The sequence below is a fragment of the Corvus kubaryi genome, unplaced genomic scaffold (assembly GCF_017639235.1).
Source record: "Corvus kubaryi isolate FWS band 111438036 unplaced genomic scaffold, C.kubaryi_AGA036_p1.0 split3-73, whole genome shotgun sequence".
Taxonomy (NCBI): domain Eukaryota; kingdom Metazoa; phylum Chordata; class Aves; order Passeriformes; family Corvidae; genus Corvus; species Corvus kubaryi.
Genome location: NW_024582091.1, coordinates 24941744 through 24966871, shown reverse-complemented (window position 1 = coordinate 24966871; position 25128 = coordinate 24941744). Strand labels below are relative to the sequence as shown.

Genomic DNA, 25128 nt, shown 5'->3' with positions numbered 1-25128 from the left:
GTGTGCCGTGAGATGCTGGGGGCAGCCCCCATGGCTGCAGAACCCACCTGTGCAGACCCTGCTCACGTGGAAGGGCTCATGACAACTGCTAATAGCATGACAGAGCTGTGTTGCAAAAAAGGGCACTTCTGTGAGCTGACATAACAGGTCCTTAAAGTATTTTGAGAGCATTTTGGGAAGATCAAATTCCTCTAGGTTACAAATAGATATGTAATCAAGATACCCATAATGTTATCTTCACCTCCAGTGGAACACATTGCATCTCAAAGCCAAGGAGCTGGGGTTGTTTTTACCTGGGTGACTTTCCAGACAGGCCATGAATGGAAAAAGCAACATTGCTTCTTCCTGTTTCCTGGGAAGCAAGGGATCACATCAGTTCTTATAGGGAAATTGAGTATGTAAGGAATGGCACTCAAACCCTTGGGGTTTAAGCTAGAGTCGTCTCTGCTCACTACTGGTCATTTATGGGGCATCCCCCTCTTCTGGCTGGGGAAACCTGCATACCGGAGCTGATGGTAGGAATTATTTTTCTCCAGCCCTCCTTTCCAGTGGCTCCTGGCTAATAGCTGGAACAGGCTAGCAGGGAGAAAGCAGAGACAAGATAAGGCTGAAAGCAGACCCTTAGGATTCCCTCCTAAGTCAGTTAATGCCATGGGCAACCAATCCCCTCACACACCAATGGGGCTAAGGAGCGATGTTGCCAACAACAGATAGAAAATCCGAAACTGGGTTACGAAACAATGGCATTAAGAAACTATCTAATGATCTGCAACGTGCCTGCTTTCCTCCTGATCTGGCTCCTGTGATCTGCTGAATGCATCGAGCAGAGATTTTCTACAGGGCACTTACTTACACAGGCTGTTTCCTGTGTGGATTTTACAGTGTCTAGTAAGATCTTGGCTCACCCACTGCTGGTCCTTCAAGCTGGTGCCCTCACAAGCCTTCCTCATCTAACAGGCTGCTTTCACAAAACCTGCAGGAGCATAATTGTCTGTGAGTGCTCTGTGCCTTTATCTGCCTGAAGAAGCAAACTCAGCTAATGAACACAGCTGGAGGAAGAGCATTTCCTCTGCTTACAAAACTGGTCTGATTACATGTGTAGGTTTTTACCTGTCATGTCTTCTTTACTGTGCACAGCAGCTTTTCACTGCCTCACTGTAAAACATTAAGGACTAGAAACCCAGAGGGAGATGAGTTTTAATGCATTCAGGTCTCTTCCAAAACATCTGCTGCAAGAGTTGCCATCTCTGCAGGGAGTGTACAGTACTCAGGGTATATAGCAAAATACATGGAAGGAAATACCTTAACCTTTGCCTATGAACCCTACAAGGATCTAACTGGAAGCAATTACAGAGAGTATCAATGAAAAAAAATAAAGTATTTTATTTAAAAAAAAAAGAAATTAACACAAAATCCTTTCCAAGAAAAACTAGAGATTTTGTCCATTTGTGGACTACCATATCATGGCACCAGGACATTTGGTGCTACTCACTGGTTGTGGCATTGTGTTACCTTTCTCTCCATTTCCCACATCAGTCTTTGTCAATGTTGGGGCAGAACTTCTTTCTAAGATATGCCTAATGCTTCCCTTGCATGTGATGCCATCACCACTTCTGTGTCACAGTTTCCCACAGCCTGAACTTACAAGCACTGAAGATGTGAGATTTTTATAGGATCACAGTTATGAGTGGCTGTACACTGGACCGTGAATCTGCAGAGATGGGCATATTCCCATGAATAGGCATGATCAGCAATCTTACCTAACTCAAAGAGGTAACTTGCCATTAATGGTGTGAATAGGATCATCACAGTACCTGCCTTTTGATTTCACACTTTTAGGGTCATAACCCCTTGTAAAGCATGACCATTCCTGCAACTAATTCAGAATGAGATGCATTTTAAGTGTTTGCTCTCACGTGTCTGCTGAGGGCCCACCCTCCAAATTCTGAGAACTCTATTATGTCTGAAATACTTTCCTGTTCCCAGGCTCTTCTCAGTGAGAACAGAACAAGAGGCAACAGGCAGAAACTGATGCACAGGAAGTTCCACACAAACATGAGTCAGGCCTTTATGTGTGGGTTACTGAGCACTGGAACAGGCTGCCCAGAGAGGTTGTGGAGTCTCCCTCACTGGAGATATTCCAGAACCATATGGATGCAATCCTGTCCTGCTGAATGGATTCAGAAGGACCTCAACAGGCTGGAGAATTAGGTGGAGAGAAAACTAATGAGGTTCAACAAGGACAAGTGTAGGATACTGCATCTGTGGAGGAATAACCTCAAGTGCCAGTACAGGCTGGCGACTGATGTGCTAGAGATCAGCTCTGCAGAGAAGGACCTGGGACTCTTGGTGGGTGACAAGCTGACCATGAGCTGGCAGCACCCTTGTGGCCAGGAGGCCCAATGGTACCCTGGACTGCACTGGGAAGAGTGTGGCCAGCAGGTCAAGGGAGGTGATCCTGCCTCTCTACTCATCCCCAGTGAGGCCACATCTGGAGTGCTGTGTCCAGTTTCAGGCTTATCAGTACCAGAGAGACAAAGAGCTACTGTAGACAGTCCAGCAGAGATGGTGAGGGGCCTGGAGCATCTCTCTTATGAGGAGAGACTGAGGGAGCTGGGCCTGTTTAGTCTAGGGAAGGCTGAGAGTGGATCTAATCAATGCATATAAATTTCTCAAAGGCATTTGTTAAGGGGGTGGTGCCAGACTTTTAGGTGGTGCCTTGTGACAGAGTGAGGATGGCCATAAACTAAAACACAGAAGTTCCACCTCAACATGAGGAAGAATTTCTTTACATGGAGGGAAGCAGAGCACTGGAACAGGCAGCCTGGGCAGGTCGTGGACTCTCCCTCTCTGAAGACATTCCAAATCCACTTGGGCAGGTTCCTGCATCACCTGCTCTAGGTGCTGTCACCTACACCTTGGCAGGGGGTTGGGCGAGATTCAGACATCTCTTCCAATCTTAAGGAATCTGTGGCTCTGTGGCACGTGCTCTGAGACAACGCTGCTTCAGCAAAGAAGTTAGAACACGTACCCACAGCCTCCCCACGCCTCGCCCCCCCCCCCCGCCCCGCGCCTGGCCCAGTCTGTAATTCCTTGGATCCGAGATCTCGGGATTTAGTGATTCCTGAGGGGCGGTGCTTCGGGCCGAGCCAATCGGCGGCCGGGCGGGGCCTGTGGGCGGGCCCGCTCGTGACGCCACACGGGCTATGGTGGCTGAGTAGTGACACGTCTGCTTGCGCGGCCTGGGAAGGGGCGGGCGGGCGAGCGGGCCTGGGATCTCGCGGGATCCCGGGGCGGCGACACCGGGGGGCCGCCGGCGGCAGCGGGGACGGGCGGCCGGCGCGGCCATGGCGGGGCAGCAGTTCCAGTACGACGACAGCGGCAACACGTTCTTCTACTTCCTCACCAGCTTCGTGGGGCTCATCGTCATCCCCGCCACCTACTACCTGTGGCCGCGGGACCAGCACGCCGGTGAGCGGCCCAACCTCGGGCACTGCCGGCTCCTCCGCCCGCGCCGCGGCTCGGGGGGCCGGGCCGGGCCCGTCGCGGAGCCACCGCAGCCGGGGCGCCCGTCCGGCGTGCCCGCGCCCCCGGGTGCCGCCTGGAGGGGCGGCGGCCCCGCGCTGTGCTCGCCGGCGGCCATTTAGCGGTACCTGGGCCGGCGGGAGGGTCCGGGGGGCCGCCGCTCCCGAAGCGCGCCCGGCTCCGCGCCGCGGCTCCTGCAGAGTCATCGCCGCGCCGGGGTCCGGGGCTTTGTTTAGGGTTTGGGTTTTCCCTTGTCTTCCCGGAGTGTTTCAGGGTCGATGACCTGGATTTTAATCGTGGGGAAAGAAGAAGCTATTGAGTTGGGGCCAAAGGGAAAAAGTTACCGGGCTCTGCTTTTATGTGCTATAAGGTCACACCGGCTGCGAAAATGGGGATTTAATATTTTCGTGTTGCGAATCACGGTTAAATGTCCGAAGGGCTACATTTCTGTATCACCCTTCGGGATGATGCTTTGTGTCCCTCAACAGTGTTATAAAGTTTCTTTGAATAGTTCAGAATCTCATTTCCAAAGTAATTTTTCTCTTTGTCTTTCCTGCATCCCCTCTATTCTTGGAAGCAGAAGGCGTTGTATACAGGGTGTACAGGAGCACGTTTTTAACAGCAGTTCTGAGGTTTAAAAGGGTGTAGAAATTGTGTTTAAAGGCTGGGTGCTAAGGGCTGAGTAAAACAAGGACGCTTGATGCTGGTTCCCATTGCAGAAACCTACTGACCTCTTAAGAACACTTGGACTTCGCAATCTGAGATGCATCTTTTTACATTCAGTATCTGGTGGTTATTTAGTGGCTTTGATGCCATTTTAAATGGCTTGCCAGGTTCTGCTTAACTTAGTTTTATATGTAGAAGAAATACCCAATAATGAACTCTTAATTCTGCACCTTCTAGTAAGGAGTAAGATGGATCAAATGTTGTTCTGGTGCTAAATCACAGCTGTTCACAGTGTTGGCTGGTGCCAGACGTGCCTGTGGCTTCTGGCAGGGCCCTGGCTGGACAACCTCTTTGGAGGATTGATGTGTGCCCTCCAGGTACTTACTACCTGCTGTACAGCTGAGGAGTTAGTTCTCTCTGCTGAAAGGAAAGGTGTCTCTGCCTCCTCTTTCTGTGTCCTGACTGTTGCAAGAGGGAGGCGTTACTGTGTGTAAAGATGTTTTGTAATCTTTGGGCTGTTCTTGAGGAGCAGTGGATCAGAGAGAGAATATTACTTCTGTATCCTTTTTCCAAACATCAAGATATTTGTTTTATTTTTGTTCTGGTGAAGGGTGGGAGGCGGTGGGGGGGGAAATTCGCTTTTTCTCTTGAATAATGCTTTACTTCCTCTGTAGTTCTTAGAAGCTGCTTCTTGGGAAAATGATTGTGACTTGTTTGGGATGCTGTGCAGAATGGTATAGCCAGCAGGGACACTCTGTGATGTTAACATCAGTTTCTGGCGGCTGACAGAAGCAGGAAAAGCTGTAGAAATGCTGTCAGACTTGAAAGCACTTTACTAGCCTTACACAGTTGATCTTCAGCTATCCTTACAGAATGGCAGAAAATGAAATCCTGACTTTGGAATATGGTTGTATGGATTTCACCCAGTATCCAAAGAGGTCTGCCATTAAACATTACTGATTTCTTTCCATCTAGCCAGCATTGTCCAGTGTATGGAGTACCTGCTGCATATTGTTCTGCAGTCAGTGCTAGATTTTTACAAAGCTGTGTCAAACCATACTTTCCAAAACAAAAAGTAGATTTTGTTATGCTGTTGGTGCAAAGAAATGAGTCAACTAAGTGAAAATCACCAGTGGAAATGAAGGGAGATGGAAGAATGATTTCTGCCTCATAATTGTCTTAATGGATTTTAAATTGGGAATGTAGTCCAGTTTTTAGCATATGCATTAATGGCATGCCTACAGTCTCCTGATTGAGTTCTGTTCTGCAGGCTCTTTTTAAACAAGGAGTTGAGGTGCTGTGCAGGTCATCATTTGGGACTAATGTTGATCTACTAAGTGAGATGCTATGAAGTAAATCTGCTAAGTAATAGAACACTCTGATGTTCAAGTTGTTTAAGTGTATGGCTCTTAGGCAAGTAATTTCCAGCAAAATCCTCCCAGATTTTCTCACAGCTTTTTGTATGTATTCAACCATGCCTGTTCCAGCATTTGAGCAAGATTTCAGGAATAAATTAAAACCTTGTGGTGATGAAAAATACTAATTGTTTAGCCACCACTTCTTCTTTTTAGAGTAACTCACTAGTTTAAAAAACCAACAAAACCACATATTTCAGAAGCTAAGAGAAAGTAGTGTTGGAAAATTTCTCTTCTGAACGCACAGGCTAACTCCTGCTTCCATTTATAAGCAGAAATATCTGGATGTTGATATGGGATGTTATTTTGATGCTAGTTTAGAGTGGAGTTTACAGTACTGAGGCACAGTACTGGGCCAAAGACAATACGCTGTACCAAGACCTCTGCCCTCTGCATGTAGGACCAATTAACATTTTTGTTCTGGACTTGTGTTTTGCCCTACCTGTGCTGGAGAACACAGCCTTTGTTGCCCTTGGTGGACTTGGTGAGGTGCAGTTGTACTGGCGAGCTCATTCAGCTCCAGCTGCAGGAGAGCCTGTGGGGAGTGAAGAAGACCAGATCAGAGGGAGCTTTTGAAGCAAATCAGATGCTTGTCCTCCTCACTTCAAGACCCTTTTGCAATGCAGACCAGAGCATCCAAAAGACACAGAGCAGATTCCTTTTTTGGTAAAAACTAGGTTGGAAGATGAGCTCCAGCCGCATTGTGTTGTAAGAGCAGACTAGAGCTAGAGTGAAGCAAGGGTGAAATGCTTATTGCAGGAAGGTCAAGCCATTGGTGCCAGCTGCTTCCATCTGCAAATGCACTGCCATGGATTGGTGGTATGTGATACAGTAGAGAGTGCCAGTGGAGGGAGAAGAACAAAAATCTGGGAGTTGCTGATGGCCTGTAACATTTTAGGATTTGCTCTGTGCTCTAGTTTTGTAGTAAATGCTCATAGAATAAATAAAACCCCCCAAAACTCAGTGTTTGTTTTTGCCATAGTGAAGATTGGAAAGTAAGATTGGATCTGTATTGCTTTACTACTTCGAGGAAACTCAAAATGTGTTATCTAATGTCAGATTTGTAGTAGAATAGTTTTTTGGCAAGCCATTAAGATTTTGCTTTTAGTTCTTCTTAAAATAAACTTTTGGAAAGCGTTTTCAATACTACTGTCTGGAAGAACAGCATGATGTAACTTATGTCTCTAAAGTCCTGAGAAAAATTTGAGCTGCTTTTATTTCCTGAGTGTCTAAACCTGCTTTTTTCAGGCATTCTGAAAGAGCCCATATGAAGTGTTGCTGCAGGCTGTAGTAGGGGTTGATGCTAATATTTGGGAAGGTTTTGCTGTGGTGTACTAGACACCCTGTGAACTGTCCCATAATTTCATTACCTCAGCTTTGAAAAACCAAACAAGCAGGTAATTGACTTTGTAAACCGGATTTGTACAAATGACTTTACCTCCTTGGTGTTCACTCAGAGCTAATAAGTCTCTTATAAAAGGTTAATTGTTCAGCTTTGTGTCTTGGACTGAAGTTTCATAATTGCATCAAGGTAGCAGTACTCTAACAGAGTTAAGTCTTGTATTTCTCCCCCTCCCTTCTGCCAAGTGGAGCACCTGAGCAGTGTATGGGAATGGAAGAAACTCATTTTAGCTAAAATTAATTTTTGGCCTTTTTCTTTCTTCTGTCTTACTTTTAATGTGTATTCATTTCTGTGTAAGACTTTGTGGGTGCCTGGGATGGTACAGGATGTGACTGAGGGAAAAAGATGATTTTTTTCAGTGTTGTTGATGGCTTCAGGTGATGGTGAATACGGCTTCAGGCTGTATTGTTTATCCTTGACTTGTTTCTTTAAAACATATATGTGTGTGTATATGTTTTTTTACTAAAATAAAATCATACTTTTTCTGGATTACCTCTGTTTTGGGAAAATACTGGTATAAATTTAGCCTAATTACTGTGAGGAAAACCGTAGCAAGCACTGCTCTTGGAACAAAAAATGTGGTTGCTAAAGTTATTCTGCTGCAGATTCATTCTTAACTAAAAGGTATTTTCTGCTATGGGAATTTTCAAGGTGTTTTCCAAAAAGTTAATTGTGAGAGTTGAAGGAAAAGATACTTTTTTTCTTCTCTGCAGTTAGGGGTGGAGGAGTGCCCATCAAAGTATCTTCCTGTTGGATTTGCTTTGACTTTTCGGTGTAAGCTCATGTAGTTTAAACGTCAGCATCTACAAGGAAAATGGAGAGCAAGGGGTGAATTAATTTAGTTGGATAATGTGGCAGTTGTTGCACAATGCTGACGTGTTTGCTGAACTTTGTGTACTTTTTGACTTATACCTATGCTGCTGAATTGAGACATAATTATAAAGCTGTGCTGAAACAGGTGGTCATAGATTGTGATGTGCTTTGTAGTTAAGGACATGTATCTAGAAGCTTGTTATTTCATCTTTTTTAGTTGACTGAGGTCTGCATTAAATAAATGATCCTGTTTTAGGGCATTGGGTATTCATAATTCATTACAAAGCTGATGGAAAGAATAGAAGTCTCTATCCTGAGTTTTTTTACAGCAACTTGAACAAAACAAGATGTTGAAAACAGTTCAAAAACCCCAAAGAATAACAGCTGTGAATGCAGGGATAATACTAATACAAGTTTGCAGTCTCTTCTCTGAGAGAAAAGAGGCTGCAGCAGCTATTTTGTTTGGAATATAGATATTCTGCCTTGCAGTTTGAGGACATGAAAACCTACTGTAGGGAAGGAGAAAAAACAGATGAATGGCTGCATTTTTGTATCTAGAAAAAGGTCTTGATATGAAATGGATTAAAGCTATTTAGTTTACTTTTATTGTAGCAGAAATCCATGCAAAGTCTATGGTGTTTTGGGGTTTTTTTTAAATGTATTTGTTTGGCTTTTGTTTGTTTCTGTTTCTTGTTGTTGTTGTTCCCCAGCCTGGCTATATGTTGTCCTGTTGCTCACTACTAACACTTTTCCTTTGCACCCTCCTCTCTCCAATGTTTCTGTGTGAGATATAGCTAAAGTTTTCTTGAAGAACACTGGGCTAGTACAAAGAAACTTAAAATAATCTGGTTAAGGTGATGCCATGAAGATTTTTTGCCTTTTCTTTTATACCCCTGTTACACCTTTTTACAATTTCTGTATTCCTAGTCCTTTTGCCTACATTCTTGGACTTGTTTGTCAAGCTAAGAGACTAAACATTTTAGAAGCTTCGTAGCTAGGGATCAGTGTGCCCCAGACCCCAAGGTCCTCTCCAGAACACATTCTGTAAACTGAGATAGAACCATCCAGGGGAAGGTTCCTTGGGGAGGGGGGCTCACTTGAGCCTCTCATTGGAGAATCTTTGATAGATATGCTAATTAGTAAAACCTATAATGTTATACCCAATCTTTGAGGAGGGACTCGGGGGAGTGCATTTTGATGCATATGACCTGGATGTGTGCACCTAAGGATCCTTAAAATAAATACCAAGGTAAAATCCCTTTTCCCCTTCTAACCGTGTATGACTCTTGATTCTAAAACCAGGAAAAAGCATCAAAGGAAGGCAATTTCCTGCTAATCTTTGAAGTTCCTGTGCCTCTAGGAAGTAGCATAGTCAGTTAGAGAACCCTAGTACTATTCCAGCCTTTTTTGTATTGAGGCTGGGCAAAGTATAGAAGTATTTAAAAAACACAGCTTACTTAGTGACTGTTAAAAGGGAGAATATAATATCATGTTGATACTTAATACTATTTTGTTAATTTTTTACTGTACTGCTATTTTGAAGCAGTAGAGCTTTTTGTATACTTCTGTAGATAGCAATTGGCACTCACAACCTTGATCAGAGGTCCTGAGAAAGTTCTTCTGTAAAGGTTTGCTGTGTTAGGAACCATACTTCTCAGTATATCTGCCCACTATACTGGATATCTCTGTGCAGTAGTGTCAATAATGAAGGTTTCTCTGTAATTTGTTGGTGTATTTTTCATCTGTGTGTGTTGAGGCTGACCTCAGAGATTCTCATATTAATCCCTTGCTTTAAGATGCAAGTAGGGGAACTGAGGGTTTGGCTAAGGACAAACAGTGAGTGTGCAACTTGGATGTGACTCAAGCCAGCGTAGAGAATGCAGGCAGCACTTCTTCAGTTTTATCTGTAACGGAGTAATGAGCCCTTATACCTCACAGCAGCTGGGGGAGAGGAAGCAGCATTGCTGCTGCTCCCACTGTGGGTAAAATTCTTTTGTGCTGCTCCTAATCCTCTGATGTGAGATAAGCTTGATAGGAGTGGGTTAACTGTGATGCCTGTCCTTGCCCACAGCTCACTGAAATCTCATTAACCTTACTCCAAAGTATTTCACAGCATTTTGGTATTTGGTAATGCAGGATAAAGTACAGGATGCTGGTAAAGGACAGGATAAAAGGACAGTATAAAACCACAGGATGCTATGCTCATTGCTAATGTGGTGGATAAGCATGGGTGTGAAAACTTGATATCTGTGAATATAAGCATTTTGTGCCCATATGTGTGTGCTTATCCTTTCCTGTTAATATAACCTTTCAGCATTGTGTCAGGAAGTGGGAGGAGAGTCCGTGAAACTCAGTCGTGCATTTAAGAACTGTTACTACGTACAAATTGAGATTTTTGAGAGCTTGAGTGTACCATGGTTGACTTAAACAGTTTCAAGTTCAGAAAAATACTGTTTATTAGGTGACTGTTAAAAGGCAGAATGTAATGTAATGGTGATACTTAACTCTGTTTTGATACTTTTTTTTTCCCCTATATTGCTGTTTTGAAGTGGTAGGGATTTTTTGAGAAACTTTTGAAGAAGGGGCAAACATCATGACATGTCACTAGTAATGTCCAGCAATTATCTCTGAAAGTATTTTTCAAAACAAAGTCTTTGCACAGTTCTCCAAACTACTCTATTATTTGGAAAAAAATTGCCTGTGTTTTCATGGAATTTTTAAAAAGTATTGTAATCTTACTATAAGCACTGTAGCTTCCTAGCAGTAAAATAAAATTAATAGCCCTGTTTAGAGATTAGTTGAGTAGCTTCAAGATGGTCCGGAATACAAAATGCTGAAAAGCTTTTTTGTGGCAAGTTAAAGATAAAGCCATTACAAGAACTTTATCTTTCATTACGTTTATGTAAAAGTAAAGTAGTTTCTGTTTTTAAAAAATTCATCCTATGTTATGTAAGCTTATGAAAATAGTGTACTGAAGGTTTTATTACATGCCTTGTTCATTTAATAGTTGCTGCAAGATTGTCTTGACTACTCACGTAGATGACACTAAGATACCAGGATATACAGGCTATGTATTAGAGAATTAGATTCAGTTATGGTTTCATGGACAGCTAAACAGTTCTTGGAGAAGGAGCAGGAATTTTGAGAGAAGCGAGGTAAATGACAAGGAATAGAATCAATAGTGATTCCATAGTTTGGTTTTTTTTGGTTTGTTGGTTGTGATTTTTTTTTTTTTTTTTAAACTTGTGTTTCAAATTCATGCCTGAGAAGAAGAGTTCAGATCTGCAGCAATTTGAACAAGTCTAGACAGGGGCTGCTGCTGCATCCCTGCCCCCTGTGGTGCTGCCTTCTCCCACTGCGGGGTTTATAGGCCTTTCCCTCAGTTATTAGCCAGGACTGACATGTGTCTCTGTGTCATGCTGACTAGGGTTGTGCTGGCTAGAAGTATGAAGGGCAGGGAGAGGCACAGAATAAGTACTTAATTTCTTTCCCGAGCAAAAAGATTAGCGTCTGCACCGGTTTTTAAATAAGTATACAATTAAGAAGATTGAAGAGGTGTTTTCAGATTTTCATCTAGTATTTCTTTTACAGGAAACTGCTTACAAACATTTCAAATTCAGAAGATTGCTTTTTGATGGTTGGCTAGATGAACTGTTTGAAACTAGGATATTTGTAAGCATTGTGGCTTCTACAAAGGCTTACCAATAAAGTTGCAAATACCCTTTTTTCTTTAGAAACAAACGAATGGACATACGGGTCAGATCAGGTGGGGGCTTTTATGTAGTATTAAAGAAGTGAATACCTTAAGGAAGGAATAACAGGACAAGCATAAATGGTGCTTCCTTTGCATATTCTCCGTGTTTCCAGTGGTTTTGAGTTCAGTAACTCTTTTGGTATAGCATCTATACCATCCTGTGTGAGGGAGGTCACCAGATCTGCTGCCCACACTGTAAATAATCACCTTTGTTTTGCAGCTGCTTCTGATGTTGCTTAACAATCCTTATTTGCTCTACTGGAAGAGGCAGTAAACATTCAGTCCTGTCTGTCCTGGCTGTCACTTAGGTTTGTTACAGCCTTCCATTACCTCTCCTTGTACTTCAGTCTCTCCCAGCTGGAAGATTTGTAGATTATATTTTGGACATAAATCTCCTTACACATTTGATGGCCCTTGTTCACCTTAATTGAATATTTTCTGGTTGTCCCTCTTTGAGAGGTGGGAACTAGGACTGTGTCATACTTGAGGTTTGTACAACCTCAAGGTTGGACATACCTCCAGCTTATGTGGTGGAGTAATAATCTCTCTCTTCTTTTTCTCATAGGAATGCCCTAAACACTTGCTCTGTTTTTTATTAGTAGTAAGCATTCAGCTGAGGTTTACGTAGAACAGTTTCTCACAACACAAGATTGCATTCCTGAGAGATAATGGTCAGCCTTGAGCTCATCCTTTTATATATAAAATTAGGATAGCCCCCACTGCTCTGTACGTTTTCATACTCTCAATTTCATGTGCCATTCAGTACTGCACTTGCTCAATCTTTACAATTCTTCAGGATGCCCTGTCCTTGTTACCCAGAATAAGTTAATATCATCCAGAAGCTTTATTTTACTGCTCAGCCTTTTAGTCAGATTACTTATTAGTGAAGTGTGAGTATTGTAGTTCCAGCACAGATTCCTGCAGAGCTCCTGGTGATTTCCTTCTGCTGTGAGAATTCACCACTCAATCTTCTAGTCACATATTTATTTTTGCAATAGTTAGATGGTTGTCCTGAAAGACTTCTAAGAGGAATGTTTAAAAAGCCTTTTGGAAACCACAGTCTGCATCAGGAGTATCTGTTCCATATGTTTACTTCCTTTAGAGGACTTCACCTTTACCAAAGACGTCACAGATGATAAATGGATGTATGGTACTTACCCTTGTGTCCACTAATTCTGTCCTTTATTAGAGTTTCTTCCAGGTGTGCAGCAGAATAAAACTGACTACAAGCATTTTTAGTGATTGGTGATATGCTAAGTGACTTTGGTTCACATTTGTTCTGGATTTAATGTGTTCTGGTTTCCTCCCCACACCAAACTGATAAAATTAAGCTAATAGTTAAGAATGTGTAATCTTGGAGCCCAGCACTATTGCTGGCTTCATCTAGAATTGTTAACCTTGACTCATGTGGGTGTTGTTCCATAGTAAAATATCCAGTTTTCTGATTCCTCTCAGATTCTATTAAAGTTTTGCAATGCACCTATAGGTCCACCTGTACTGTAAATTAGATAATTTAGGTGATAGAGCTTCAAAGTTAGCATAGGTAGTACCACTAACAGTTTTGTCAGAAACAGTACACTAATAGGAAGGACAAGGTTTGGAAATGGCTTGATTAGCAGTAGTGTAATGTGGAACTGTGCCCAGCTGACTGTACACAGAAAGCCTGAGTAAGTAAACTCTGAAAAGAAGTTAACTTTCAAGATGTTGAATCATCTTATGTTGCTGTTTTTTAGAGCTGTTAGTTACAAATACTGTCTTTTGGTCAGCAAATATGTGTGGAATTGTGGGAATGAAAAGTTAGGTTACTTTTTGTTCCTTCTAAGCTTAATCTAGTTGCTGCAAAACATGCTCTGGAAAAAAACACCCTTGCTGTTACGTCTTTCGCAGGTCTCTTTGTAGTTAATGAATTGCTTGGGGTTTTAATACTTAACATGTTACTCAAAACACATGATTTTTTTTGCTTATTTCTATGAATATTTACTAGCCAGAAAAAAATCTCTTTGAAGACAACTGGGGTGAGATTATTCAGCTATAAATGTTTTAGTGAAGAGGGTAACTTGGACAGGACCTCTTTATAGATAAATAATGAGGGTAATGAGGAGACTTTTATAATAATAGCCATTAAAGTTAGAAAGTGTCTATCAGATCATTTAATTCTTCACTGCTGTGGTCCATTCGAAGTCCTGAAACATGCTTTCCATTTTTAATTTATTTTTTTTTTAAAAGTAATCCTAATGGAAACACTAGTGGTTATTTGAAGACTTTTGGATTTAAGCAACTGTGTTTTAGAACACTCTAAAATCAATTTAATTTGCTTCATGCCTCTTAATTTGGGGTTTTACAGTAGAAGTCAATCCTATTATAATAAGGTTTGAAATTGCTTAGTATTTCAGAGGAGTTGCTGACTGTGAGTCTTCTGCAAGTTTGAATCCTGCCACTTAGTTGCTGGTAAAGATGGGTTCCTGCTTTTAAAACATAGTTATCAGTGTTTGTCAGTGGCTTTTTTTGAAAGTAAGTGTATGGGTTTTTTCCTAATCCTGTGATTTTTAAAATTATTCTCAGATAACATACTATATCCATGTGGAGTCTTATTTTATAATAATTATCAAGGAAAATGTCAATAGAGTTAAGCGAAGATGGCCTAGCGAAGCAGTAGGGTAGTCTTTTCCTACTTCATCTGTTATACAAGAAATGGTTCAGTGCTTAAGTAAATTTGGTCAGAGAACCTCAGTTCAAGACCTCAATAAATAAATTGTTCATACATTACTTAATTTCTGTTATTGTTGGAGTAGAAAAAAGCCCAGGAGTTCAGATTTTGCATATGTATATATATAATATATATATGCATGCCCGTAACTGTTGAAAGTAAATAGGAGCCTACTTAGTGTGCAGTTTAGAGGATTAAAACTGTACAGCCCTGAATAAAACCCAGCAAACCTGGAAACTCTTGAGAGTGTTTTGACTGAGCCTGTTGCCCTCAGTTTTAATGGATCAGATTTAATGCTTAGAGCCATGGTACCCCTGGGCTGTAACCTTTATTCAAGACTTGCATGATGTGTGTATTACTTGCATCTCTTGATGCTTTCCACAGGTACGAGTTTTCCATTCAGGTGTGGAGAGAGGATGATGCACTACAAATGAGTTTTGTGAAAGTCTGTTTTTAAAGTGATCTTGGCATTTCCTAGGGCTGCAGAACTATGTTGCTCTGTGTTCTTTGCTGAAATAAGCAATTTTCTTGCAAAACCATTCTCCTTTAGATGAATTGTCTGCAGCTGGTGGGCAGAGTGTTTCATGTGCACCTCCTCCTGTTTCGTTTTCTGTCAGAGTCCACTGGAGCTGTATTTTAGACTATGTGACTTTGCTTTTCTTAGTAGCCTGAAGATAGAAAGAACACAGGAGGCTAGGATGTGTTTCTGTTCTTTCCTGCTGTTTGAGGTAGAATGGTGGGAAACTGGTGGCTTCCATGTATTCTGGATATTGGCTTTTCATTTGCTTTTGGCTATCCTAATAGCCAAAAATGATACTGATACTTTAAAACTTTTATATGCTTTAGATAGAAGTACTGATGCCAGTAGTCTTATTTGTGGTAATTTTTTTCCTAAAACTGACCTTTGTTTGTTGCAGCTGAAACAAGACTCTGGAGATTAAAACTTTTCAGTATAGCTGCAGCTGTGCCTCTTTCCGTTCTCTCTCTTCAAGAATTGCCTGTCTCCAATAACAATAAATGTGTAATCTTTTATCTTTTCTCAGACAGATGAAAAATTATCTCCCTTTAGGGTTTTTTGGGTTTTTTTTAAGCACTTTTTGGAACCTCCAGAACCTGAAACAAAAAGATTAGGTCTAGCTAGGGATCATTTGTCCAGGCTTCCTAAAGATTTGGTGTATCCTCCTGTTTCTTTGGAAACAAGTATGTAAGATGGGTGAACTTCAAAACCAAACGTAACCCGGGCATGGCTGAGTTGTAGACACAGGTTGAATGTAATCTCTGGAAACAGCAAATCCAACCTGTAATTAGCTTCCTTCTCTGTTTGTGTGTCCTGTGTCCTCACCCATTATGTGATTGGTAAATGAACAGAGGTTGAGACAGATATGAGAAATTTTTGCCCCATGAGGATGATCAAACTGTAGAATAGGTGGCTCAGTGAGCTCTGTCTTTGAAGCTACTTGAAAGGCCTGCAGCCATACCTTGAGCAGCTGCTTTGTTGACCCTCTTCTTAGCAGCAGGGTTGGATTAGGTGATCTCCTGAGGTCTTTCCCACCCTTTCCAACCTGTTAGGTTGTTCTGTTTTACCTGAGAACTGTGTGGTCTGTGTTACCTGTGCAGAAAAAGCAGACACCTCTGGCTTAACGAACTGGATATTCAAGAGGCATGCATAAGTTCTGATCAAGAGAAGTTGATTGTTTACTTAAACATTCTCTACTCATACCTGTGTTGTTGCCTGGAGTACCAAAGAAGTGACTGCAACAGTCAAAAAGGGAAGAGCAACCTGTATCATCTCCCTAAACTTCTGTAAGGCCTCTGACAAAGTCATGAAAGAGATGACACTCAGGTTTTCTTTTGTAGCAGTACTAGTTGTATTTCTCAAACTTGAAAAGTATATTAAGATGTAGTTTTGGCTGGATATTCACATACGTTTTTTAAATTATTATAAAAGGCACTTGGCAGAAGCCTTGTGAATAAGAATTACATTGGTGAAAACCTGCTTGTGAATCTCAGGAACTTTGGATGCATCCAGAACAATGTGGAGGGAAATAAGGCAAGCATGGGATGCTTCCCCAAATTATTTACAGAAATGAAGTGGCAGTCTACATCCTCATGTGAGAGGGGTGCTTTAACAGTACCTTGATGCATGGGTTAGTGTTAGTGAGATTAACTCAAAAGCCCATGGGAGCATTACACCTTTGCTTTCCAAGGCTCTTTAATGCCTATTCCTAAAACTTAGGAGAGGTTCACTGTTGTGAAGGATTTTGCTTATCGAATGAGAAGTGATTTTGACTAGAGGAAAAGCATTTCCTCCCACCCCCCACACACTCGTCTCTCTTTAATCCCATATCAAAGGATGTTGTGTGATGTACTCTTACGCTGTAATGGGAAGCCATGATCTGGACTGAGAAGAAAGAAGAGAACTCTTGTCTGCCTTTAAAACTCTGAACCTCTTTCCCCTGACAGAATATGGATTCCAGAGCTAAAATCCAAAGAAGGAACAGTTCATATTTCATTGCAAAGCTTTACCTTGAGCAGTATGTAAGGTATTTTACTCCAGTGTGATCAGGGTCTGCAGGATATTGCAGGGCAGTGTGCCAGTTCTGTGGCATGGTAAATCCACTTGTGTAAAAAGGAAGCTCCTTTAGTCAGACAAAGCAAAAAAGATATGATTTATTCACAACTTGCTCATTAGTAATAAGTTGCTGCCTTTGTTAAGCGCAGGAATTATCTGGTATTCTGGCCTTTGCAAGCCTTTTTGGTTTTTTTTTGGTTTTTTTTTTGTCTTTTCTTTTTTTTCTAAACTTTTTCTTCATTTTATAACTTTCTTTTTCTTTTTTTTTCTTCTTCTTTTTTTTTTTAATATTTTGCTCTCTCCTTTTTTCCCTTCTCTTTTTCTTTTTTCTTTTTCCTGCAACCACTGTCTTCCTTACAAGATAAGTATTTTCTCTGGTGCAGTTGCAGGCTTTGTTTGTAAATAAACAGGAAGCTTGTTTTTCCCAGATACAGTAGGAATATAGCTTTCTTAGTATGGTGTTTTGCCATTTTAGGATTTCTGCCTAAACTGGGAGTTATGCTGTCTGTATTGCTCCTTCCTTTTTCCAAGTAGCTGCCTGTTTTTGAATTCCACAAATTAACATGTGTTAATGATGACATATGACAGAGGAAGTGCCTCAGGATAGCTCCAAATAATTTGAGTGGTCTGGACTTCAGCCTCAGTTTGGGTAGGATTTGATTCTTTTTATCTGTTCTGGAGAGATAACTGTAAGCAATCATTCACCTTTTTAGTGCCCTGTTTCCTTTTGGGGTTGTTAGTAAAATGAGACCATTGCCATCCCAGGATCAGAAAGAGATGAATAAGATGCTTTTGCTTTGATATTGTTCGATCAACTGTGATTAGATTTGATCCAGAGTTGTTCAGATGCATGTGTAAAAAATGCAATGGCTACTTAGCATCGTGCCTTAATTTGGTGTTTGGCTGAAGAGATCCCCTTGTGCAGCATAGCAGTTCCAGGACTCCATTTGCCAAGTATTCAAAAGGCTTAATTTTTGCTCATACTGTGTGGCTCAGGTTGTTGGTTTTGGTTTTTTTTCCTTTTGATGCTATTGTCAGACTAGTCACAAAACATATCTTCTGCAGCTGATACTGGAAAGCTGTTCCAAAACCTCAGTTCAGAGATTATTGTAAACTACATTTAGTGGTCAGTTTTTATTTGACTCTCTGCCAGCTCTTCAGTTTATCTTGCTCAACCATGTTTCGTTTCTCCAAGGTGCCTTCCTCTAGGGCATTTTTGGAAGGCTTTTGGTATGGTAAGGTAGAAGGTACTGGCAATTCTTGCAGGGAGGATGCAGAGTAGGGAAAGGAGAGGGTCATCTGGTCCTTGGAGGGCTGGACAGTTGGCAGGTTTGAGAAGTGGGGCATTGTGGCATAGGTCTTTGAAGTCAAGGCACGGCAGCTTGTTAAAACTGCAAAATCCTAGCAAAACCACTAAAAGGCTCAGGTGCTGGTCTGGGTCCATGTGGTTGAACTGATGAAGAGCTGGTTTCATCTTGCTTCAGCACCAAACAACTGAATTGACCGACAGTATTTGAAACAAATGATTTAGGCTTAAACACATGTCTTCTGTGAGTCTTCTGATGCCTGATTTATTCAAGTATAATCAGTAACCTTTCCATAAAAGCATTGCAGTATGGCTCATAGTTGTCCAGTGACCATTTAAAACCTTCAGAACACTTTCTTCCTTGTTTCTGTTGCAAAGCTTTTTCATCCTTATGACTTAGTTGTCAGTGTAGTCTTTAATGGCATAAAGTTTGGTTGGGGTTTTTTTTTGAAATACCTATTCTTTGTTTAGTTCTGTCTCTTTAGTTTTGCTTTAAGTTTGTAATTTAATTTTAAGTAACCATTAGGTTCTGGTTGTGATGGATCCAGTTTTGAACCAAGACAGATCTCCCACAATTGTTGTCTTAAAATACAAAAAGCAAAGACAAAAAGCCAAATTAATTTACATTCTACCGGTAGGGAGTGAGTTTTTTCAATGTTTCTGTTGTCTGCTGAATTTTTCCTTCACATTGCTTTCTAAAATCTTACAAAAGTAAAACTAAGTGGGGGATTGCTTAACCAAATTTTAGTCATATCCTTTTTTTGTTTAGAAAGTTTTGTGTTTTAGGTTTGTGAACAATCTTTGCAGATCAGGAGAGCTGCAAAATACTTGTGCAGTTTATCTGTTGCCCAAGACAGTGAAAGAAGTTTGGAAGCTTATTTTGAAGGGTGGCAAGAGTTGAATCAGGTGCAGGGGATTGAATTATCCTTGATTATCACTCTCTGTCTTTGGGGGTGGTGGAACTACTAATATAATCTTCACAGGAATTGCATCAAACTGTTTAATGTCATATAAAGTTTTGGGGAAGCTATACTCTATAAAATTAGGTAGTTCAGAATTAAGCTGATACACTTCTTTTCTGGTTCCGGTACCGTGTCTGTACAAGCTTTAATAGTTACCTGCTTTACCAGTTCATGGATGGCCACATGTCATCTGAGTTCCCACTCTATTTCTGCCAAATCAGCCAGAGTTTGAAATACCATCCAGTGCTCACATCTAACCTGCCTTAAATCTGAACTCATGGTCGATGTGGAGCACAATGGTCATGTTTCTCTAGCCTCAAAGAGTTTGGTGATTGCTAATTGAATTCTACGTGTTTCATCTGAATTGTGTGCTTGCTTAGAAATTCGAGTAGATCAACACCATATCCCACCTTCCAACACCTTCAGAATAACTAAACAGAGGTTGTCACTGTCTTCCACTATTACCTTTTAGAAATCAGCCAAATAAAAATGTCTTTGTGTATCATAACTGCTATTTTAGTTGAGTTCAACACCAGGCTGGATGGAGCTCTGAGCAACCTGGTCTAGTGGGTGGCATCCCTGCCCATAGCCGGGTGGCTGGAACTAGATGGTATTTAAGGTCCCTTCCAACCCAAACCATTCTGTGACTCCATGAGGGCATCACCTGGTCAAAAGTGTCAAGTTGAGATTTAAGACTTAGTAGGATATGACTGACATGTGCTTTGGATCAAAGTTGTTAATATAATTCCTGTATTTATATAATTAATGATTGTCTTTTAAATTTTGTTCACCAGCAATATCTAAGTGTGTTGACACTGGATGAATTTTCTGTAGTCTTGATTCCTTCTCCTTTAGTCTGAAAAGGGCCAAGTGATCTTATTCTTTTGAAAGTAAGGTAATTACAGTGGCATCCTCACTTCAGAAGTGTTACAGGTCAGACTGCATAGTTTATGGATAGACAAGTTACTAAAACAGGAGTTTAATTATAACATATAATTTCAGTACTTAGAGAAATTCTGTACAAGTTACTTGCTTTCCATTGTACTTCTCATAGTATAAAAGAATTCGTTGACCAAGACTAAGTTGGTCCTGATTAGCTCTGAAGTACAATAAAGCTCTCTTAACAGAGCTTCCATGCCTCATCATGGTGAGTTTGACAGTATAAATACAACTTCCTTCCAGCCCCTTCCTGTCCTAAAAGGACTATGGGAGGAAATCTTGTTGACTGTCATTAATGTGAGAACTCCCTTGCCAAGGGCATGTATTACTGAGCTGCATGGCTTATGAGTAGCTGCTATCTTAATCTTCCTTCCTTTTCCCCTTCAGCAGAAAAAGGGAAAAAAGGCAGCTTATAAAAGCAGATGTCACAAAGAGGAAGAAAATGCATCATATTTTGAATTGAGGAAGGAGCTGTTGCTCTTGCTGTACTCTTTATTTGTATACAAACACCAGTTTGCCTGTGGGTTTCTGTTTGTTTGTTTGTTCGTTTGTCAGCTACTGTATGTAGGAAAAATATACTGAAATGGGAAACTTTAGGAGTTGAGTGGCAGAAGCAAATTTTACGGGTGCATGTTAGACAGGCAAGGGCTGGCTTCACATGTGATGGTTACTATGTGGCATATGGAAAATAGAATGGATTCTTTTTAGGTAGAGAGTGTAGTCTGACCAACATCTTATGTTTATGCATGTGCAGCATCACTTAAATGGATAAAAAGCATTCTCTTCTCTGGTAATGCTGGACCTTCTGTTAGTCGTCCAACTGACCTTGTACTGCCTGCTTGGGGTGAGGTGAGCACGTTTGTTGTTCTGCATTTTGTCAGCTTGGTTAATCACAATCTCTATTTTTATAGAACAAATTCGATTAAAGAATATAAGGAATGTATATGGAAGATGCTTGTGGTACCGCTTGCGACTGCTAAAACCGCAGCAGAACATAATTCCGACAGTGAAGTACGTACATTTCATTTGCACGACTTTCCATTAAAGCAATTCTTACTTTTTTTGAAAATAAAAATGTATTGGTTTGTAATCAAAGCAGCAGGAATTAGTTACTTTTGCATCACTAAAGAGACATTTGCAATCTGCTGTATTTGAATAATTAATAGGTAATCATTATTATCTAGTAGGGCTTGAAATCAAGATGTATGCTGTTTGTCCTATATAAAGATCTGATAAATGAGACCAGTGAGCCTCAGCTGTAAAAAAACGAAAAACCCCCCCAAAACCAAACAAACAAAAGAAGTAAACAATGTGTTTATTTGTTCAAAATAGTAATTTTTCCTCACTGAAATTAGTGGTGCTAGTGATATTTTTTTGATTTAAATATTTAGCATGTGAACATATATATTCGAATAGAAAAGAATAATGACTTTGTATGTTGAAGGTATATGGCTTTATATCCATCCGTTCTTTGTTGCTGTCTGTTATGCCCCTGTGTCAGCTTTTTGTGTTTTTGTTTTTTTTTTTCTTTTAACACATTGTCTAGGTTTAAGTTAAAATTGTCCTTTAAAAATAGGAAATACTAATGTATGCCTGCTGAGGACAGACAGTTAAAGAACAGAAGGAGGCTTTGTGGTAGTGGATTGTCTTTGTTAAAAACTAGGAGAAAAAGTGGTATTAAAACTGAAATGCTAATACCTGCTTTAATGTTTCTTATTGTTTTAATACTGTTTCTTGAAGAGTGTTATTAAATGGCTTCTAATGTTATTAGAATGGTGCTAGAGCTAGTAGATTTATGTATTTAAAAAATCCCTTTCTTCCAAACAGGAAAATAGTCCTCCTTGCTGGCTGGGCGTTATTTTTGTTTCTTGCATACAAAGTTTCCAAAACAGACAGAGAGTATCAAGAATACAACCCTTATGAAGTGTTACATTTGGATCCTGTAAGTAATAACATTTTTCACTAGTCTGTACTCCTGTAACTGTATATTCTGTGTGTAGTTGTCTAATCTTAGACTTGTTTTTTCAAACAAAGTGAGTTTATGAATCTGTCTAGTGTTTTTGTTCTCTTTTGGCATGTGAAAGCTGCTGCTGCATATTATAAAGTCAGTTGTTATGTGTTTTTTGCCTGTATCTGTACCAATTTATAACTTTTGTATCTAGCTCCTTCAAAATTCTAGTAATGTAGCAAGGTGGGTTTTTAAAATCTATTTTGAATCTTACTCTGATGTTGTTTTCTGCTCTTTGTACAGGAAAACAAAAAAAAATCTTGTTTGTATGCCCTGTGTAAATCTTCTCAATAGCCACTTTTAGGGATGCTGAAGAAACTGTATAAACAAGAATGTGAATTCATTTGATTTACAGTTTTTGTACGAAGCAATACTTCCCTTGTAAATGAAAGGTTTCACTGAAGGGTGTTGGTGATGCACATTTTGATGTAGTGCAGGCTAGCTTGAATCTCAGTTGTATCTGTCAATGCAAGTAACAAATTCTAAGCAGTGATACCAGCCTATACTTTTATTAAACTGGGATGAAAAAAGATAGAGTCCTTATCTAGAAAATAGATGCAGTGCTTTGTTTATACTGAAGGACTGATTCAAAATGGATGCAAAAAATTACATATCCCAAGGACAGACCTTCTGAATTTCTTGTAAACTCTTATTTAGTCTTGTCAAACTCTTTCTCTTCATCTTAACCACAGTACCTCAAGCAGATTCTCTGCTTATGTTAATTATTTCCTGATCCAAGGCTCCTCTTTTGAATAACAGTAGTCATCTTTCCAGTTCTGGAGTCTGAGGTATGTTTCACTCTTGAGAGTGAAGAAAGTACACTGTGGATCCAGCTCAGCACAAGAATATGAATGAGCTTTGAATGTACTTTTTGATTAAACATGATGTATATTGTTAGTGTGAGAGAGCTTAATATGTATGTGAACATCAGCAAATACATCTCTTGCCATTAAGTGGTGTTGACTGTCACCAGAGAAAAGCAGCACCTTGTGCTAAGAAAGCCATTGTAGCAGGTTAAGTAGTCTGTAGCCTATTTCTAGCTAGACAGGTAGAACACCTGCCTGTCATGTCTAGAGCCAAGTTACAGTTCAACCCCTGCTCAGCTCCTCTGTGACTCACTGATTGCTGACTTGATTCTCTCACTGATGCATAGGAAGGAGCAATACATATTTTTACTGTTGAATGGTATCTGTTGGACCCATGCAGTTTAAATGTTCATATATCTGGGTTAACTTTGATTAAACAAATCAGGCTAGGGATTAGGTCATCAGGATTTTCCTTTGTTATCTTTGGGAAATTTCTACAAGGAACAACCCAGAGGGGAAAGAAAGGCATGTATGTAGTGAATTACAATTTTGTGTTTATTGATGAAAACTTGTACACATGCTCAAGACACATGCAACTTACACAGGCAAAGAAACTAATTCTGGAATGACTCAAGAACTGAGGGATGGAGCATGTTGTCATAAGGACAAGCTGAATGAACGCCAGAGATCTTAAAAGGGTGATGAAGAGATGGTGGTGAAAATAGATGGTTGAAGTAGGGCTCAAAATAAGAGTTCAAAATTTCAGAGTGTGTTTCTTTTATGTATTTCTTGCTATCAGGCAATTTCTTTTAAATCTCTTGAAAGACTTTTAGTTTGGACTACGTGAAAACTAGCAGCTTTCTTCTGTTACCATTCAAGTGGAACCTTGAGAGTTGTTGCCAACCCTGCTGATGAAGTGATACAGATGCTGAAGTGTAGTTAGATGATGGAACTGTTATTGTTGTTAAAAAAAAACCAAAACCAAACCACCGGCAAAACCCCCCCTGAACTTAAAAAATGATTGAAGATTGAACTTAAAATGGTTGCAGATGCAAGCACTTTAAAGTTTTGATGCACGCTAATTCATTTCTTCTTTGCATTCGCACTCTAGTCAAGATTATTTTTTTATTTTATGTTAGCATATCAGTTTATAACAAGAGGCTTTTTTTTTTCTCCAGAGAAGAACCACAGCACCAACAAAGTGAAGATAATGTACATACACCTGATTTTATATGTAATATCAGCAGTGTGTTTTGAACATAGAGTAGCTCTTTTTGAAGCACATCACTTGAATTCACTAATACATAAGGTGCTCAGATATTAATGATCTATTTAATAAGTATCTGTACTGCAGTTTTAGAGATGGGATCCAAGGCATAAAGATGAAGCTAAGAGTGATTATAAATTTGATTCTTTAAGTAAGACAATTGGGGCATTAATTATTCTTTTTTTTGCAAGTGTTTAATATAGTCACGCTCTGTGTTCCAAGCAGACTGACGCCAGCTGTCCAAGACTACTGTAAGTCAGGCCTAACCTCTGTAGCCTGGCTTTGGAAAATGAGGAGTAAGCAAGTAATGTAGAGGGAAGGCTTGTCATCAACTTATCAGGGATCATATGCATTCTCTGTGTCAGAGAGAAAAAATTAGTTTTGTTTTTTTACAGGCAGCATTCATGTGAACCATGAAAACACATCTCTACTCTAATAGCTTGGGGTTTTTTTACTGTCCTTTTTTATTTTCCCCCTACTTTCTAGCTTCTGCTCCTTATCTGGCATTCTTCATCTAGTCTTGAACCACCTGTTTTCAGTTGAAGGCTAATTTATAATGAAGTAAATTCATCCTGTGCATTAAATGAGGCAGGCATGCTGTTGAAAAATAGTGTTGGAATATGGCAGACTGTATAAAGTGAGATAAAGTAACAGCAAGTGAAGCCTCAGGATAGTTTAATTTCTGGTTTAAATTTATTGAAACAGTACTATCATCTGTAAATAACTTCTTGTGTGTTTATTATTCAGTTAAGGTCAGCATGCTAGGCTTCTCTGGCACAAAATATTGAGAAGTATTGTGGTAATTCTGGTGTGAAACTTAGCAGATAACATATAGAAAAAACTTTAGCTGAACTTACTATAAAGTTTTATGGGTTTTCTTGAGTAGTGAAGTTCACAGTCCAAGCAGAAAGTTAATGCACAGGGGATTGTGTTGGTGGCATTTAACAGCATGCTGGAGTAGAATAAAAATCAATCTTTCTCAGGTA

The 25128-nt window shown here is 40.2% G+C and overlaps 1 protein-coding gene across 1 annotated transcript in view; it reads left to right on the top strand.

The window, feature by feature from the left end:
• Nucleotides 1-3286: 3286 nt before the first annotated feature.
• Nucleotides 3287-25128, top strand: part of SEC63 (SEC63 homolog, protein translocation regulator) — a 58968-nt gene continuing 37126 nt past the window's right edge. The window contains exons 1-3 of the mRNA XM_042016595.1: nucleotides 3287-3471; nucleotides 20973-21072; nucleotides 21889-22003. Coding sequence (XP_041872529.1) covers nucleotides 3348-3471; nucleotides 20973-21072; nucleotides 21889-22003 — 339 coding nt within the window. The 5' untranslated portion in view covers nucleotides 3287-3347. The remainder of the gene's footprint in view (nucleotides 3472-20972; nucleotides 21073-21888; nucleotides 22004-25128) is intronic.